At 49.6% G+C, this 16,786-nt stretch overlaps 1 protein-coding gene across 5 annotated transcripts in view; it reads left to right on the forward strand.

Moving 5' to 3' along the window:
• The window catches only part of ADAR (adenosine deaminase RNA specific), a 38,427-nt gene extending 22,667 nt beyond the window's left edge, over positions 1-15,760 (forward strand). For 3 of the 5 annotated variants that reach the window (XM_033174276.1, XM_033174278.1, XM_033174275.1), the window contains exons 5-13: positions 1,135-1,270; positions 1,478-1,689; positions 3,526-3,682; positions 3,945-4,116; positions 5,664-5,757; positions 6,461-6,580; positions 7,273-7,406; positions 9,157-9,339; positions 11,456-11,599. In XM_033174276.1, the coding sequence (XP_033030167.1) occupies positions 1,135-1,270; positions 1,478-1,689; positions 3,526-3,682; positions 3,945-4,116; positions 5,664-5,757; positions 6,461-6,580; positions 7,273-7,406; positions 9,157-9,339; positions 11,456-11,583 (1,336 nt within the window). In that variant the 3' untranslated portion in view covers positions 11,584-11,599. Of the gene's footprint in view, positions 1-1,134; positions 1,271-1,477; positions 1,690-3,525; positions 3,683-3,944; positions 4,117-5,663; positions 5,758-6,460; positions 6,581-7,272; positions 7,407-9,156; positions 9,340-11,455; positions 11,600-13,647; positions 13,776-15,406 lie in introns of those variants that run through there. The other 2 variants (XM_033174279.1, XM_033174277.1) reach the window with 2 other exon arrangements.
• The last annotated feature ends 1,026 nt before the right edge of the window (positions 15,761-16,786 follow it).

The raw sequence follows: 16,786 nt of genomic DNA on the forward strand, positions 1-16,786 counted from the left end.
ATGGGACTCTCAAGAGTCTCCTCCAGCACCATAATTCAAAAGCATCAATTCTTCGGCGATCAGCCTTCTTGATGGTCCAGCTCTCACTTCCGTACATTACTACTGGGAAAACCATAGCTTTAACTATACGGACCTTTGTTGGCAAGGTGATGTCTTTGCTTTTTAAGATGCTGTCTAGGTTTGTCATTGCTTTTCTCCCAAGAAGCAGGCGTCTTCTAATTTCGTGACTGCTGTCACCATCTGCAGTGATCATGGAACCCAAGAAAGTGAAATCTCTCACTGCCTCCATTTCTTCCCCTTCTATTTGCCAGGAGGTGATGGGACCAGTGGCCATGATCTTAGTTTTTTTGATGTTGAGCTTCAGACCATATTTTGCGCTTTCCTCTTTCACCCTCATTAAAAGGTTCTTCAATTCCTCCTCACTTTCTGCCATCAAGGTTGTATCATCAGCATATCTGAGGTTGTTGATATTTTTTCCGGCAATCTTAATTCCGGTTTGGGATTCATCCAGCCCAGCCTTTCGCATGATGAATTCTGCATATAAGTTAAATAAGCAGGGAGACAATATACAGCCTTGTCGTACTCCTTTCCCAATTTTGAACCAATCAGTTATTCCATATCCAGTTCTAACTGTAGCTTCTTGTCCCAAATAGAGATTTCTCAGGAGACACCCTCCAGGTGTTTTGTACTCCAACTCCCATCAGCACCAGATAGTGTGGTACACGGGTCGTGGATGATGGTAATTGTAGGCCTCCAATTTTTTGGAGGGCCATAGGTTGGAATCAGCCTTGCCTTTGCCCCCCCCCCCAAAAGGGGGGCAGTCTAGGTTATAATATTTGACTAGCTTGGTCTAGGTTATAATATTCAGCAGCGTGCTGGGCTCTGCACAAAATGCAGAGGAAGATATTGGCTCTGTCCAGTGGCTTGTTTGTCTAAAAGGAACTGAAATCAAGAAACATTGTTTTTTTTTGGGGGGGGTCAGGCTTTCACCCCTTTTTCCATTCAGAGGGAGTGGGGGGTTCTGGAAATGACCCAAGCCCCACCTGCCTTCCTGCTGCAGCCGCTTTCTGTGTGATCTACCTTCAGTCTCAATAAGCCCATGAACTCTGTGCCTTCTCCTTTTCCTTTGATCAGGTTCAAGTACTGCGTGAAAGTGGGCGAACGTGTCTTCCCTGCTGTGGTATCGAACAGCAAAAAGGGAGCGAAGCAGATGGCCGCCGAGGCCGCCATGAGGGGCCTCACTGGGGACGCCAGCAGCTTACCTGAACAGGTACCTTGTTGTTTATTGTTTCTTAAAGGTATAGACCGCCCCGTAACCCATAGATCTCAGGGCGGTTCGCAACATAAAATCACAATGTGAAAAACGCTTAGTACGGAATGAAAATGAGAACGGAAACAGGTCTCCCGGCCTCCCTGGCTTCGTTCCAGCCTCCTCATCAGCCTCTTTCTCTCTTTGTTTCCTTGGTGACTTTTTCAGACAGAGGCCCAGGGCGACCAGCCTGTGGATGTGCCTGGTGGCCAGCCTGCAAATCTGGAAGACACAAAAGCCGCGAGTGCTAAGGGTGTCGGCGAGCTGATTAAGTACCTGAACTCCAACCCAGTCAGTGGCCTCTTGGAGTACGCCCGGGCCAATGGCTTTGCTGCTGAGTTCAAGCTGATCAATCAGACTGGGCCACCCCACGACCCTAAGTGAGTAGGCGCAGCAGCGCTCTGCCCAGCCAGCCAGAGGGTAATTTCCTTGCGTTGCTTGCAGAACATAGAAAACAAAGCTCAGCCCTTAGTCTCCAATTTGATTGTCATCTTGTGGCTGGCAGGGGCTGTTCTGTCTAAAGGTCTTTCCCAAACCCTGCTGCTTAATGTCTCTTAGCCGGAGACACCCTTGGGGGGGGGGGAACTGGAGTCTTGTGTGCAAAGCAGGAGCTCTGCTGCTGAGCTACAGAACGTCTGTTACGGAAAGGGCTCTCCTGCATCGCTGATAAGTCCTCCTGGTCCACTAGGGAACTGCTGTAGGCAGGATGGCCATTAAACATAGGAAGATTCTGGCCAGTGGCGTAGGAAGGTGGGGGCGATGGGGGCGGGGCACCCCGGGTTCCGCCCTGGAGGGGGCGACAATCAGCTCGCCCTCCGCCCCGCTCACAGCTTTTCGGCCCTGGAAGCTAAAAGTGATGCTAGCTACAAGCGATGCTAGCAAAGCAGGTGGCTCCTTGAAGCGACTTCTCAGCGTTCCGGAGCACTTGGTTGCTGGCTGAAAGCAGGTAGAGGAGAGGACTAGTGATTTCAGCTCTCCTTGAAGTCTGCCGGAGAAGCACTGCGGAGCACGCCGCTGAAGAGCCGGTGAGAGGCAAGCCGAGGAGCAAGGCCACCCCGCCCTGCAGCCCATACGCCGCATGCGCACCGCGGGGGAAGCCACGCCCCCGGGTGCCCCTGGGTTTGCTGCCCCGGGCAGCAAAGCGGCTTCCTCCGCCAGTGATTCTGGGTGCAGGATCAGGCCAGCAGCTCCTCTCGTCCAGCCTCCTGTTCTCGCAGTGGTCAGCCATACGCCACAAAGGAAAGCCCAAAAGCAGGACCCAAGCAGAAGAAAAACTCCCTTGTGGTTTTCATTATTATTATTATCATCATCTTCTTCTTCTATTTTTCTGGATACTTGTCCAGAGATATATGAACATTCATATATCAAAGTATGTTTTTATAATGCAGCAGAACAAAAGAAACACTAATCTAATCTAATCTAAAGGAACGGAAGGAAAAAGAGGGAAATGGAAAGGGGGGGAACCCTCTCTTATGGTTTTTTCCTTCATAAATTTGTCCAATCCTCTTCTGAAGCCATCCAAGCCAGTGGCCGTCCCCTCTCCTGCAGAAGCAAGTTCTGTCACTGCTGCCTGAAGAAGTCCTTTTACATCCAGCTTTCTTGGATGCCCCTGAGTTCTAGTGTTACAAGAGAGGGAGAAAAAAAGGTTTCTCGATCCGCTTTCTCCTGTTAATATGTCCTGCTCTGTCCTCGTGGCTATAATAACTGTTTTTAATATTGTATTTTAAATCGTTGTAACCTGCCCTGGGACCTTATGGCAAGAAATTGAATTATTATTACCATTATTATTTACCACATGGTTGCCCTGGACTGTAAGCTGAAGATGGGGCACCTGTTGGGGCCCTCCAGACGAGGTCTGGCTTCCAACACATATCCGTCCCAGTCGGCTTGGCCAATGGGAGTCCAGCCACACCTGGATGGCCTCAGGTGTCCCCTTCGGAGAGATGTAGCGATCCAGCCTGCTTGGTGGAAGTCCAGCAGCCTCTTAGCAGGCTAATCTTAAAAACAGAACAAAGGGGGGCAGGTAGGACCCAGCCAGTCACTTTTCGGGATTTACTCAAGCTTGCTGCGTTCTTTCTGACCTTTCCCAATCTCAAGCGCTCTGCCTGTGCATTGTTTTCCTGCTGGGGCTCTAGATTTTATAGCGCCAACCTCACCCAGGGCCCCTCGGTTACTGAACCTGCACCTTCTCTGCCGGCTTTCCTCCCCCCCGGCAGATTCGTCTTCCAAGCCAAAGTGGGCGGCCGCTGGTTCCCAGCCGTCACGGCGCACAGCAAGAAGCAAGGCAAGCAGGAGGCTGCCGACGCGGCGCTCCGGGTTCTGATCGGGGAGACTGAGAAGGCGGAGAACTCCGAAGGGCTGACCATCACAGAGGTAACACTGCCACCCTCGCTTGCCTCTCCTTTTGCTGTTAATGGGCCGCCTCGGTTATGGGAAGACCTTGGGCCCATAGACATTGCTGAACTATCGCTCCCATCACCCCGAGCCATTGGCCGTGCTTGCTGGGGCTGATGGGAGTTGGAGTCCAGCGATGTCCGGAGGGGCTTCCTTGCTGTTTGCTTCTCTCCCCCCTCACCTGGTCCTTGTTCTTCGGCTGTGAAAACTCCCGGCCTCCCCTTCTTCTTCCACCTCGCAGCTCCCCGTGAGCGGAAGCACGCTCCACGACCAGATCGCTATGCTGAGCCACCAGCGGTTCAACACCCTGACGGCACGCATCCAGCACAGCTTGCTCGGGCGCAAGATCCTGGCCGCCATCATCATGAGGCGAGGGCAAGAGGGCCTGGGGGTCGTGGTGAGCATTGGAACAGGTAAGAGGTGCTGCTGGTCCAGGCAGGGGGGGTTGCTCATATCGGAGCCGGGAAGAATCTTGCTTAAAAGCTCCGTTTAGCCACGGCTAAGTGACTCTAAATTGGTATTTCCCAAACTTGGCTCTCCGGCGGTTTTGGGACTACAATTCCAATCATCCCCGATCACCGGTTCCTTCTAGCTAGCGACGATGGGAGTTGTACTCCAAAAACCGCTGGAGACCCAAGTTTGGGAAACCCTGCTCTAAACAAATACTTTTTAAAAAAAAAGAGGCCATGGGGAACAGATTATTTTTGGACACCACCCACTCAGGTCACTTCGCTCTCCACCCCCCAAAAGCCAGATGGAAATGGAGTAAGCAGGCATCCCGCCTTCTTGTTGCTGTTCTATTAATGGAATCTTGAGTGAAATCAGATCCAGCAGAATTAATATGAGCTTTGAAAATCCCATAAAGCTGAAAGAGGAAATGGGGAAGAGTATCACTCTTCCAACTTCCTCCTTCAGCTCCATGTGCTTTTCAGTGGAGGAAAGAGCAGCCTCTCTCATCTCCTCAGGACCACAGGGGCAGGGCATGGAAGGGTGCCAGGGCAAACCATGTACAAACTACTGGCTGCCTGTTCCTCTGGGAATAAGTGCCCTACGTTTTGGGTGGTTTTTCTTCCCCGAAGAGGGTTTTCCTCCCACTATTGGTTCCAAATATGCTCTGCTGCTTTTTAAAATCAAACCCAGAATGAAGTTGGAAACTAATCTCAGCCACCTTTTCGTTTAATAAATAAATAAGTAAGATAAAGGTAAAGGGACCCCTGGCCATTAGATCCAGTCGCGGATGACTCTAGGGTTGCAGCGCTCCTCTCGCTTTACTGGCCGACGGAGCCGGCGTACAGCTTCCGGGTCATGTGGCCAGCTTGACTAAGCCGCTTCTGGTGAACCAGAGCAGCACATGGAAACGCCGTTTACCTTCCCGCCGGAGCGGTACCTATTTATCTACTTGCACTTTGTGCTTTTGAACTGCTAGGTTGGCAGGAGCAGGGACCGAGCAACAGGAGCTCACCCTGTCGCGGGGATTCGAACCGCCGACCTTCTGATCGGCAAGCCCTAGGCTCTGTGGTTTAACCCACAGTGCCACCCGCGTCCCTAAATAATTAAGTAAAGAACAACAAAGTAAAGAATAAATAAGTTAGAACAATTGGAATGCAATTCAGCTGCTGCAGAAGGTCAAGCCGTATAGATTTGCTCTCATTGTAAAACGGCTTTGCAAGCGCAGTCCATATTGTGCAGCTTTTCAAGGTGAGTTCGTGGAGTGCGTTACATAAACTAGCGTGGCATCAGGTTCTACAGCAGGCTCATATTCAGTGATGGCTTGCGAGTGACAACTCTTTGTCCCAGCAAACCGCCAAGGATTCCTTGGTCTGTTGTTAAAAAAACACACAACAACAGCAACCAGGAAGTAAACAAACCCAGCTCTCCTTTTGTCCACACCAAGCACCCACACGGGGTCTGTTAACGCAGTATTTTCCTGACCGCTTTCTTTCTCCTCCTTGCCTCTCAGGGAATCGCTGTGTGAAAGGGGAGGAGTTGAGCCTGAAAGGGGAGACGGTCAATGACTGCCATGCGGAGATCATTTCCAGGAGGGGTTTCATAAGGTGAGGAGGCGGAAGCGGAGGCCAAGCAAGGCCATTTAGCAGAGCTCTGCCCAGCATGGGGCATGTGTTGAGTGCCCAGCCCCTGTTCAAGGGGAGAACACTAGGCAGGGTGGTTGTGAGCGATACTGTGAATGAACGGAGTATTTAATGATGGCAACCTTTATCTGTATCACACAGGGGCATCTGTTGAGGGATAATATTTTGGGAGGGGACAGAGAGGCTAGTGGAGGGTGAGGCACCCCCTTTTCTCTTTCTCCGTCTACCCCTCTTTACAGGGTGGTGACTGGCAGGTATGAATAATGATACCTTAAAATGATGAAATACACAGTAAAACCCTAACACTGTGAAATTGTTGCATGCGTTGTTTTATAAACTGCTTCCTGGTGGTTTGAAGCACCTTTTCATCATTTATTTAGATTTTAACGCATCCCAGTTTCGAGGCCACCAGAGCCTCCCAAAGCCTGCGTTAAAATTTCAAAGCAACAAACCTGTTTAAAAAGAAACATGGCAGTTAAACAAGGAGCAGGAGGGGGAAAGGAAAGCCGAACAACAGCCAAACAACTGATTGATTAAACATTGCAGTCCTACTTGTGGGGGGAGGGGGGCAGCCTTGCTGTGGGGGGCCTTTACGGCCAAGTAAATGTGCGCAGAACGGGGTCACAAGGCCAAGAAGCTGCTTCACATTGTGGTGGTGTTATTCCAGGTTCCTCTACACCGAGCTCATGAAGTTTGACCCCTCGGCATCCGAAGACAGCATCTTCCAGCCCCTGGAGGATGGCAAGTTGAAGATCAAAGATGACATCACTTTTCACCTGTACATCAGGTGAGCACCAGCCGGGGCCTGACCTGCGTGCAGCGGTGCAAGGTGGCTGAGGGTTGTGTGTGCCTGTTTGTGCTGCGTTTTGCAGGGGATGTTGAGTGCAAAGGGGCGAAAGAGCTTGCGGGGAACCAAAAAACACCGAAGGGGAGAGTTGCGTAGGGGTAAATAAGTGTTCCACACAGCAGGCAGGCAGTGTGAATCCCCTTAAGGTCCCAGGGCAGGTCACAACCATTTAAAGAGCAGTTCAGGAGAAATTGCAGTCGCAGTCGCAGGGTGGGGTCCCCCCCCCAAACACACAGTTCAAGTGTCCAAAGGACAGGGCAAAGAGGTGCATCTTCAGCATACAATGAAAACCATGTTAGTGAAGGTGACAGGCGCACCTCTCTCAGGAGGGAATTCTACAGCTTGGGGGCTGCCACAGAAAAGGCCCTGTCCAAGGCTGCTGCCCCCCCAAGCTCTGTGAGGGAGGTGGAACTGCCCAAGGGTCAGATGAGTTCTGCATTTGGCCGTAGGACCTGAGCTTCTCTATCCTTGGGCTAGAAGGGGCCGTTTAGCGCAATGGCTTCAGCCTTTCAAATTGCCGTTTTAAGAATCTGCTTGAGCGCTGTTTTAGGGGGACCTGCTGAAAAGCAGCCCACACAGATTTCTTAATAGCCTCTCGGGTTCAGGGTGTGCCTTGTTCTTCTGCCCCCTAGCACGGCGCCTTGTGGGGACGGGGCTCTCTTTGACAAATCCTGCACGGACCAGGCCAACACAGTCGGGGAAGGCCAGCACCAGCCGCTCTTTGAGAATCCCAAGCAGGGGAAGCTGCGCACAAAAGTTGAAAACGGTGAGTGCCAGGGGAACTGAGCCCAGTGACCGCGGTTTTGTTGCTCCCCTTTTTCAGCTTTTACATGTGCAGCCGGCCATTCTGGTATGCAGGTTGTTTTTTTATTGTTTTTGTTTGTTAGGATACAGTTTCCAGCCTTCTGATTGCTTTATACTGACTCAGTCTGTCCGTCTAGTAGCAGCAATAACTTCTTTTCATTGTATGCAGCCCAATGCCCGTTGCAATACGGAAGGGTGATGAATGGCAATTTCACCTTTGCACTATGGGCTTTTTCCTTTCCTTTAAAAAAAATTTAATTAAAGTTTTTGTGATACAGATAGCCAAGGAAGGGTACATATACCTAAGGGACCGCCTCTCCTGGTATGTCCCGTGTAGGACCTTAAGGTCCTCAAATAATAATCTTTTGGAGGCCCTGAGCAACAAAGATGCTAGGTTGTCCTCAACTAGGGCCAGGGCTTTGTCAGTATTGGCCCCGACTTGGTGGAACAGTCTATCACAAGAGACCAGGGCCCTGCGGGATTTGGCATCTTTCCGCAGGGCCTGCAAGACAGAGCTGTTCCACCTGGCCTTTGGGTTGGTTTCTGTTTGATACTTATGCTTCATTCTTTTATTAGTGGGCTATTTGAAAATGAGACTGCAGTTTTAATTTTGAATTTTAAATTTGTATTTTAATCTGTATTTTAAATTGTTTTTTTATGTTTTTGCTGTGATTTTAATTAGTGTTAGCCGTCCTGAGCCCGATTTTTGACTGGGAAGGGTGGGGTATAAATAAATTATTATTATTATTATTATTATTATTATTATTATTATTATTATTATTATTATAGCATTTCCACTTTCAATTCGGGGTGGGAGGGGAAAGGGAGGGAAAGGGCCGGGGGAATAGTGGTCTTCTCATTCTGTTGCGTAGTGTTTGTGCATGGCTTTCATGTTGGTGTCTCGTGGGCAGGCCCCTTATTTATATAGTTGTTTGTTTTTGTTAGTGGGATTGTGAGGCTCCCCTGGCTGCCCCTCCGCCCAGGGCACTATTTTAGGCAGGCCGAAATGCTCAAGGAAATGCTGTGGAGGCGTGTGTCCTTTAGGCGGGTGGCAGGGAGGGTGTTCTGAAAGTCAGGTGCAGAGCCCTGCAGGTGTGTATCTGGGGCTGGCAGGCCCATCCCTGTTTTATGCTGCGGTAACAGCTGAATCGGGATGACCACATAGCCTAGGGCTTGCCGATCAGAAGGTCGGCGGTTCGAATCCCTGCGACGGGGTGAGCTCCCGTTGCTCGGTCCCTGCTCCTGCACACCTAGCAGTTTGAAAGCACGCCAAAGTGCAAGTAGATAAATAGGTACCGCTCCGGCAGGAAGGTAAACGGCGTTTCCGTGCGCTGCTCTGGTTCGCCAGAAGCGGCTTAGTCATGCTGGCCACATGACCCGGAAGCTGTATGCCAGCTCCCTCTGCCAGTAAAGCGAGATGAGCGCCGCAACCCCAGAGTTGTCCGCGACTGGATCTAATGGTCAGGGGTCCCTTTACCTTTACCTAACAGCTGAATGGAACCTCTCCGTGCAGGGGTGGCATACCTTTTGAACACATCAGGTGCTGGAAGAGGCCCTGGCCCCCATGCCCTCTCTGAGGACCTGGCAGCATCTGTCTGGTGGCAGCAGCAGCTGGAGACGGCTCCTTGGACTCCAGTGAGGGTGTGGGTGGGTGTGGCCTTTGGGCCATTCCAGCAAAGGCAGCTCCCGACTGGCTCCCTCTCTTTCTGCAGGGGAAGGCACTATCCCAGTGGAATCCAGCGACATCGTGCCAACGTGGGACGGGATCCAGCACGGCGAGCGTCTCCGCACCATGTCCTGCAGCGACAAGATCCTGCGCTGGAATGTGCTGGGCCTACAGGGGGCGCTGCTCTCCCACTTCCTGCAGCCTGTTTATCTCCGCTCAGTCACACTTGGTAATGGATCTCTCCATCCTCCCTGTTGCTGGGTGTGGGGATCTCGTATCTCTCCCTTTTCCTGCCTTCTCAGCTATGACCCCCCAAAGCACCTATTTCTTTCCCCCACACCATTCCAAGATGTCTGAAAGGCCAGTTCCTTCGCTACAGAGATGCAGACCCTCTTGGGTGTTAAGATCAGCAGGGGAAGGGCGGTGTTGGCCTGGGAGAGGTGGGAGCCTTCTCTGTGGCAGCCCCAAGCGGTGGAATTCCCTCCCAGAAAGTTAGATGTACTGTACCTTAAGAAGATTTACTGTCAAAACAGATGATTGTATTCTTTTATTTTGTGTTTGGTTTAACAAGTGATGAAGATGTATGGTTTTTCTTTTCGATTTTTGTTGGTGTTTACAACAAAGCATAAATAAAATGGGGTGGGGGAGAATTCCCTCCCAGCAGAGGTGCCCTGGTGCCTTGGCTGTGTAGCTTTCCATGTACACAGAAGGCACACCTCTCCCCCACCCCACCCTGCAGCTTTGACACCAGAGAAACAATTCCTATTGTTGATGGGGCAGACTGTCGCCAGTGCATTGCTCAAAAACCTTGCCCTGGCTGCCAGGATGCTACCAAGCTGAATTCAAGGCTCCTACATTAATTTTCAGCATCCTTAATGACTTGGGTCCAGAATAGCTTAGGAGTGCTTGATTCCTTCTATCCCTGCCTGGCCACTTAGGTTTTTGGAGACGTCGCTGCACATTCAGTATGATTGGCCCAGTTCTGCAGGACTTCCTCCTGGCTGAGGTCAGAGATGTCCCTTCCATGTTAAACTTTTTGGCATCTGCTGGAGACTTAAAAAAAAAAATCCCAGCAGCCATTCTTACACCATTTCTGATTTTACAGTTGGTTAGCTGGTTTTATCTTGATTGTATTTGTAGGGCTTGGTATACACTGCCTAGAGATAATCAAAATTAAGTGGTGTATAATTTTTTTGTGGGGCGTGTGTGTCCATATATATATATATAGAGAGAGAGAGAGAGAGAGACCCCCAAGAAATCTTTGGTTTAACCAGTTTTAATGCGGCACATTTAAACTGTTGCAACCTGCCCTGGCATGGCAAAGCACAAGTAAAATACCTGATTAGCAGTAGTCGTAAAAAAAATTGGGCACAATCGGTGAGAAGACTCGAGAGCACAGAGATGCAATTCTGCCACAAATGACTCTCCTTAGGGCAGAGGTTGGGGAACCTGTGGGGCTTTCCAAATGTTGCTGTACTAAAACTCCCATCACCCGGACCATTAGGCTTGCTGGCTGGTGGCTGATGGGAACTGGAATCCAAGAACATCCACATAGCCCAGTTTTCCCACCCCTGCTCTATAGGAAGCAAAAGAGGCTGTTGGGATTTTGGTGCATGTTTTTTCCCCTCCTCCTTCTTTTGTGTCAGGGAACTGCCACCTGGCCTGCTGAGGGGAACGGAGGGTCCGTTAGCTTACAGAGACCCCCAAAGCCTTTTGAGGAGCAGCAGCACCTCTTCCAGTGCGAAGAGCAGCCACACCTCCAGTGGGGAGGAAGGGGAAGGGGCCAGCCGGGAGAGGAGAGGGCTCAGGGATGCTGCTGAGAGCCCCAGCACCTCACCTCGTCCTGCTGGTCAGGAGGGAGGCACGCCATTTCCGGCGCCCCAATTGCGCAGAGGGTAGGAGGAGATTTGGGGTGCCAAAGCTCATGCTGGGGAAGGAGCCGGAAGGGGCCGCTCCCGGATTCTGCCAGCCACTGAGACAGACATGCTTTTTGTAGCTCTGCACTGTAAATAGTTTTGCACATTAAAACTGCCAAAAGACTGTTTGGGCTCCTGCTTCGTTACTCGTAAGCACCATCACGTGAACCTTACATTTTGGGAACTTGGAAGCCCCCGTCTCATGACAAGGACATAGCAGGCCCTGGCTATAAATGTCTTAAAGGCTGCAAAGTGCTCAAGGCTTGTGTTAAACCTTAGTCCTTCCTGCCAAGATGCAGCTGCCGCTAACCCTTCCAAAGATGGTGGTGCCCTCGCTCCAGGTTGATGAAGCAGCTGATATGTGCTCCTTTTTAAAAATAAATAAATAAATGCCTGTACCATCAACCTCATTTTGTGTTCCTTTCCCAGGCTACTTGTACAGTCAAGGTCACTTGACGCGTGCCATCTGTTGCCGCATGTCAAGAGACGGCAACACATTCCAGTCCGGACTCCCTGAGCCGTATATTATCAATCATCCGGAGGTAACTGCTGTTTGATTCCCGTTGCAGTTTTAATTCCTTGTCTTCCTTCTTCTTCTTCTTCTTCATCAGTTATTTGTATGCCACCTTTCCGTAGTTCAGTCGTGCTCAAAGCGTAGGTGTCTGGACCTTTCCTCTATGCGGTTGCAATATTAGTCACATACGATCTCGCTGAGATTCCTGCATTGCCGGGGGTTGGACTAGACGACCCTCGGGGAATGGCTCTCCCAACGCTATCATTCTAGTTTGGAGGAGGGAAAGCAAGTAAGTGGGGGACGTTATAGAGGTATAGATAACTAAGCACGCTGTGGAGACAATTGGATTGATGGGAGGAGAGTCTTTTCTCCCTCCTTAGTATTCAGACTCTGGGCCCATCCAACAAACCTGAATTTTGGAAGATTCGGGACAGGCAAAATAACGCACTTCTGCACAATGGTCTGCTGAGTTTGCTGTCGCAAGATGTGGCAGAATCCTTCTTCATTGGCGATTCCCTCGTAGCCGAGTAAGATTGTCTCCCATGAACACTGTTTTAACGGCGAGTCCGTAAGTGACTGTGGAGGCCAGTTCTGGCTCCACACGTCCTTCCACAGTGGGGACATTGGTTTCCGGGCGGGAATTCATCACGGTGAGGGTTTGCCAAGCGTGCCTTCCTCTTAGCACGTTTCTCCCTTTTGTCCTGAGTTCGAGTGTCTTCAAAGCCTATGGCATCTTTGGTAAAGGCTGTTCTCCAATCAGAGCGCTCGCAGGCCAGTGTTTCCCAGTTGTCAGTGTTTATACTACATTTTAAAAATAAAGAAATTGCCTTGAGACAGTCTTTAAACCTCTTTTGTTGACCACCAGCATTACGCTTTCCATTTTTAAGTTTGGATTAGAGTAGTTGCTTTGGAATGGCCACCGGGTTGAATGGCTTTAAAAGAGAATTAATACATGCGTGAAGGATAAGGCTGTCAATGACTGCTAGGGCATGTTCTTACCTCCACTGTTGGAGACAGAATGCCTCGTGATTCCCAGAAACTGGTATTCGAAGTTGGAGAGAGTTGCTCTTGGGCTCAGCTCCCACTTTTGGGCTTCCCTTGAAGCCTCTCTGGTTGGCCACTGTGAGAACAGAATGCTGCGCGAGATGGGCCTTTGGCCTGATCCTGCAGCCTGACTCTCCTTGTGTTCTTACACGTTCTGCCCTATCCTTAAGACTTGGGATTGGCAGGAGTTTTTGCTAAAAAGAGCCCGTATCAAGGGCAACACAGCACATTGCAATGGTAACAACCAGTGTCTCCTGCCCTGCAAATTTAGAGCTTTCTTTTCCAAATGTAAATATGGCAGAAAACGAGAACTTAGGTTTGGCTGAAAACCAGGGCTGGGAGTTATATTGAAGTATCATCCCAAAGTGGTTTGAAGGCCATAGTGTGGTATTTTTGACCTGGCAATATATCGTGAATCTTGATGTGCGTGTGCTGTGCCAAAATCACAATGTGGGAAAACTGTGAAGCCAGCCAGTGCTTCTACCTAGGTCCACCCTTATTTCAAAACAAAATCAAAAATTCTTTCCAGTAGCACCTTAGAGACCAACTGAGTTTGTTCTTGGTATGAGATTTATGGACTTCCATTTCATGCGGCTCAATGTGGTGCCTTCCATAGTTCCAGTTACAGGTGGGTAGCCGTGTTGGTCTGCCATAGTCAAAACAAAATCAAAAATTCTTTCCAGTAGCACCTTAGAGACCAACTGAGTTTGTTCTTGGTATGAGTTTGTTCATACTGAGTTTGTTCATACCAAGAACAAACTCAGTTGGTCTCTAAGGTGCTACTGGAAAGAATTTTTGATTTTGTTTTGACTATGGCAGACCAACACGGCTACCCACCTTATTTCAAAGATCGTGATATATCACTCTTATTGTGATGTTTAGCTGGAGATATATCGCAGTGTTGAAACCTGGTCCTGGTGAAAACCACTGGATACACTGTGTGTGTGTGTGTGTGTGTGTGTGTGTGTGTGTGTAGACATACACGCACGTGCACACACACACACACAATATTCAGCCTGCTATCTTTTTCTTCCTTTCTCTCTCTCTCTCTCTGCCAACACAGGTTGGCAGAGTCAGCGTCTACGACTCCGCAAGGCAGACGGGGAAAACAAAGGAATCCAGCGTCAACTGGTGCCTCCCCGATGACTCTGAAGTCGAAGTCCTGGATGGCACGAAAGGCAAAGTAGATGGGTAAGAGTGGGGCACAGCTATGGGAGGGGAGGCACAGAGGGGTAACCGTAACTTCAGGCATGGTTGGGTGGCTGCTTCCAGTGGGTGTGGGAAGCAGGTTTCTGGCTGCCTTCGTTTTCATGCATATTCCATCCACATGCTCGGGGCCAGCAATGAAACTGACACTGGATGAGATATAAGAAAAGTGAATAATTGGGGGGGGGGGGACCACCGCCTGGTGTGGGTGGGTGGGGGGACACTTGCTTTTCACGAAGATGGTCCCGGGCATCTCCAGGCAGAGCAGAGAACACACCCACATTCTCGCACATTCTTTCAGCCGGTCAGTGTAGGCAATACTGAGCTGGACGGCCCCAACAGTTTTGACACGTTCTTATGAAAGATAAGCCCGTTCTTATCTTTCTGTCGTCCAGTTTGAATTGCTAGCACCGGTGACCGCCGTGGAAAAGCCAGGAGGACAACGAAGCACTTAGGCTCCCATCGTAGACTTCGGTGTTCCTCTCAAGTGCCGGGGTAGAAAACTGCCCTGGTTCAGCTGCAAACCAGGTGCAAGTTGCTTCCAGATTGGATTGCTGCAGTGCGCAGTCAGAAATCAATCTCTTAGCGCGGCAACCGCAACCGCACTTTGGAACTCCTTGCCTGTTGACATTTGGCGGGCATCTTCACAGGACCCCTTTCCCCCCTGTCTGCTACAAAACATTCTCGTTTAGGCAGGCCTGTCCGGACACGCAGAATGCCGACGTGCATTTCAAGTCTGCTTTGTAGCTTAGCGTTGATTTTAATCACTGTTTTATAATGTTTTGAATACCCGGGTGTGTATAGATGTCGTGCATTTTAATACATAACTTCTTGATATATGATGTATGTTTTTAGCTACCAAAAGTGGTGCTGGGAAACCCTCTCAATCGTTGGCCATCCTGGCTGGGATGGATGTGAGTCAATAGTCCCAGTGACATCCAGAGGAACCACAGGTTTTTTCTCACCCTTGAAATAAAATGAAAACCTTATTATTTTACTTATCTATCTATCTATCTAATTTTTAGACCTGCCCCATACCCATAGATCTCAGGACGGTTCACAACATAAAATCACAATATTTTAAAAAAATAGAAAATACATACCGTATTGACCTGAATATAAGCCACACCTGAATATAAGCTGCACCTTTAAAATTCAAGGGGGGGGGGGAGACAATACCCGAATATAAGCTGCTCCTTAAAATTCCGCAGGCACTCACACCTGTTCCGTTTTACCATGTGTCTGTTTCAGCAGCGATATAATAAAAGCCAATTTTTGTAAGGTCGCAAATTTAAGCCGCACTTTTAACTTTTCACGGTCGGAATTTGGGGGGGGGGGCGGGAAGTGTGACTTATATTCTGGCCAATATGGTAATAAAAACAAAGGCAACCCAATAACCTCCACTTCCGCAGCACTTTTTAAAAGGGCATTGTATGTCAGTCAGCCAAAGGCCTGGCTAAAGAGTCTACAGGTGTGCAATGAAGGTGCCAGGCGAACCTCCCTGGGGAGAGCATCCCACAGACCTGCCGCCCTCTGGGCTCTGCAGGGCAGGCATCTCTTTCCCTTCCAGCCTCCCGGAGTCCTTTCCCTTTACATTCCTTCCTTCCTCCCCTCAGACCAAAACTGGACGTGTCCCGGGTCTCCAAGAGGAACCTGTTTGCACTCTTCCAATCGCTCTGTGCCAAGATGGATCGCAAGGCCCTGCAGAAACTGACCGTGTACTCGGAGGCCAAGGAAGCGGCCCTCACGTACCAGAGTGCCAAGCGGCAATTCTTCTGGGCCCTGCAGGAGATGGGCTACGGGAGCTGGATCTGCAAACCCCAAGAGGAGAAGACCTTTGGCCCGTCCGAAGTCTAGCAAGCTGTGCATTTTTATTATTTTATTTTACTTTTTTTTTTTGGCTGCGGGGGGAGGGGTGAAAGGAAAGGGGTATTTTTTTTATTAACATAGGTTGTGTGTATTCTTTTTTTTTTTTTTTAAATGGAAGCAGGAATGTTAACTTAGGGTTATGGATTTGCTGCGAGGCCTTCCTTCCGATTTAAATTGGCAGCATTGGGGAAGGAGGGGGGGGGAGTCTTCCTCCCCTTTAATTCCCTCCCCCACTCTATCAACGAACATTGCAAAGACATGATCCAAGTGCGCACACCTGAGATAGAAAGAGAGAGATCCACCAGCATCAACGCTCGTCTGTGACAACACCCTCTCCCCATCTCTGTCCCCTTCTGGTTAGTCAAAAGGCCGCCTTCCTTGTCCCCTCTTGCTTTTTTTTTTTTTTAATCTATTCTTTGAACCCCTCCTTTTATTTTATTTTTAAAAGCTGTGAATTGAGGAACTGGTAATTATGCACACACACTTGTCTTTTCCACAGCAGTTCTGTCTCTTCATGGATTTGCGTAAAGGTGAACTCTGGGAACACCCCAGAGATTTCCCCTCTCAACTTGAATTACCTTTCTGTTTAATTCAGAATTCTGCCTTTGGGGCCACTACAACATTTACCCATCGCACTGCCGGGTTATGGTATAATTTTGGTTTTTTTTTTATTGCCAGGGGTGTGTATGTGTGATCATTTCCCCTTTCCCCGAATCTTTGGAATGCTGATGAATAATTCGCCTTGTTCCCAGCGACGCAGCCCAGCCTTTCTGAGGTCATTCTAAGCTAAAACCGCACAGCTCCACCACATTGTCCCAAACTCCTTTCCTCCCTGTTGACACCTGCTGTCCTGAGAGCCAGCCAGACGCATCTTAATTTTTAATACAGTGGTGCCCCGCTAGACGAAAATAATTCGTCCTGCGAAAATTTCCGTCTAGCGGGTTTTTCGTCTAGCGAAGCGGCAATGACAGCCGCGCTTTCGCTAAACGGGAAAAAAAAGACGAAAATTTTTCGTCTTGCTCGGCAGCCCCATAGACTTTTTCGTCTAGCGGGGCAGCCTTCCGCTAGACGAATGCCTTCGTCTAGCGAGTTTTTCGTCTAGCGAGGCATTCGTCTAGCGGGGCACC

Source organism: Lacerta agilis, chromosome 17 (genome assembly GCF_009819535.1).
Source record: "Lacerta agilis isolate rLacAgi1 chromosome 17, rLacAgi1.pri, whole genome shotgun sequence".
Classification (NCBI taxonomy): domain Eukaryota; kingdom Metazoa; phylum Chordata; class Lepidosauria; order Squamata; family Lacertidae; genus Lacerta; species Lacerta agilis.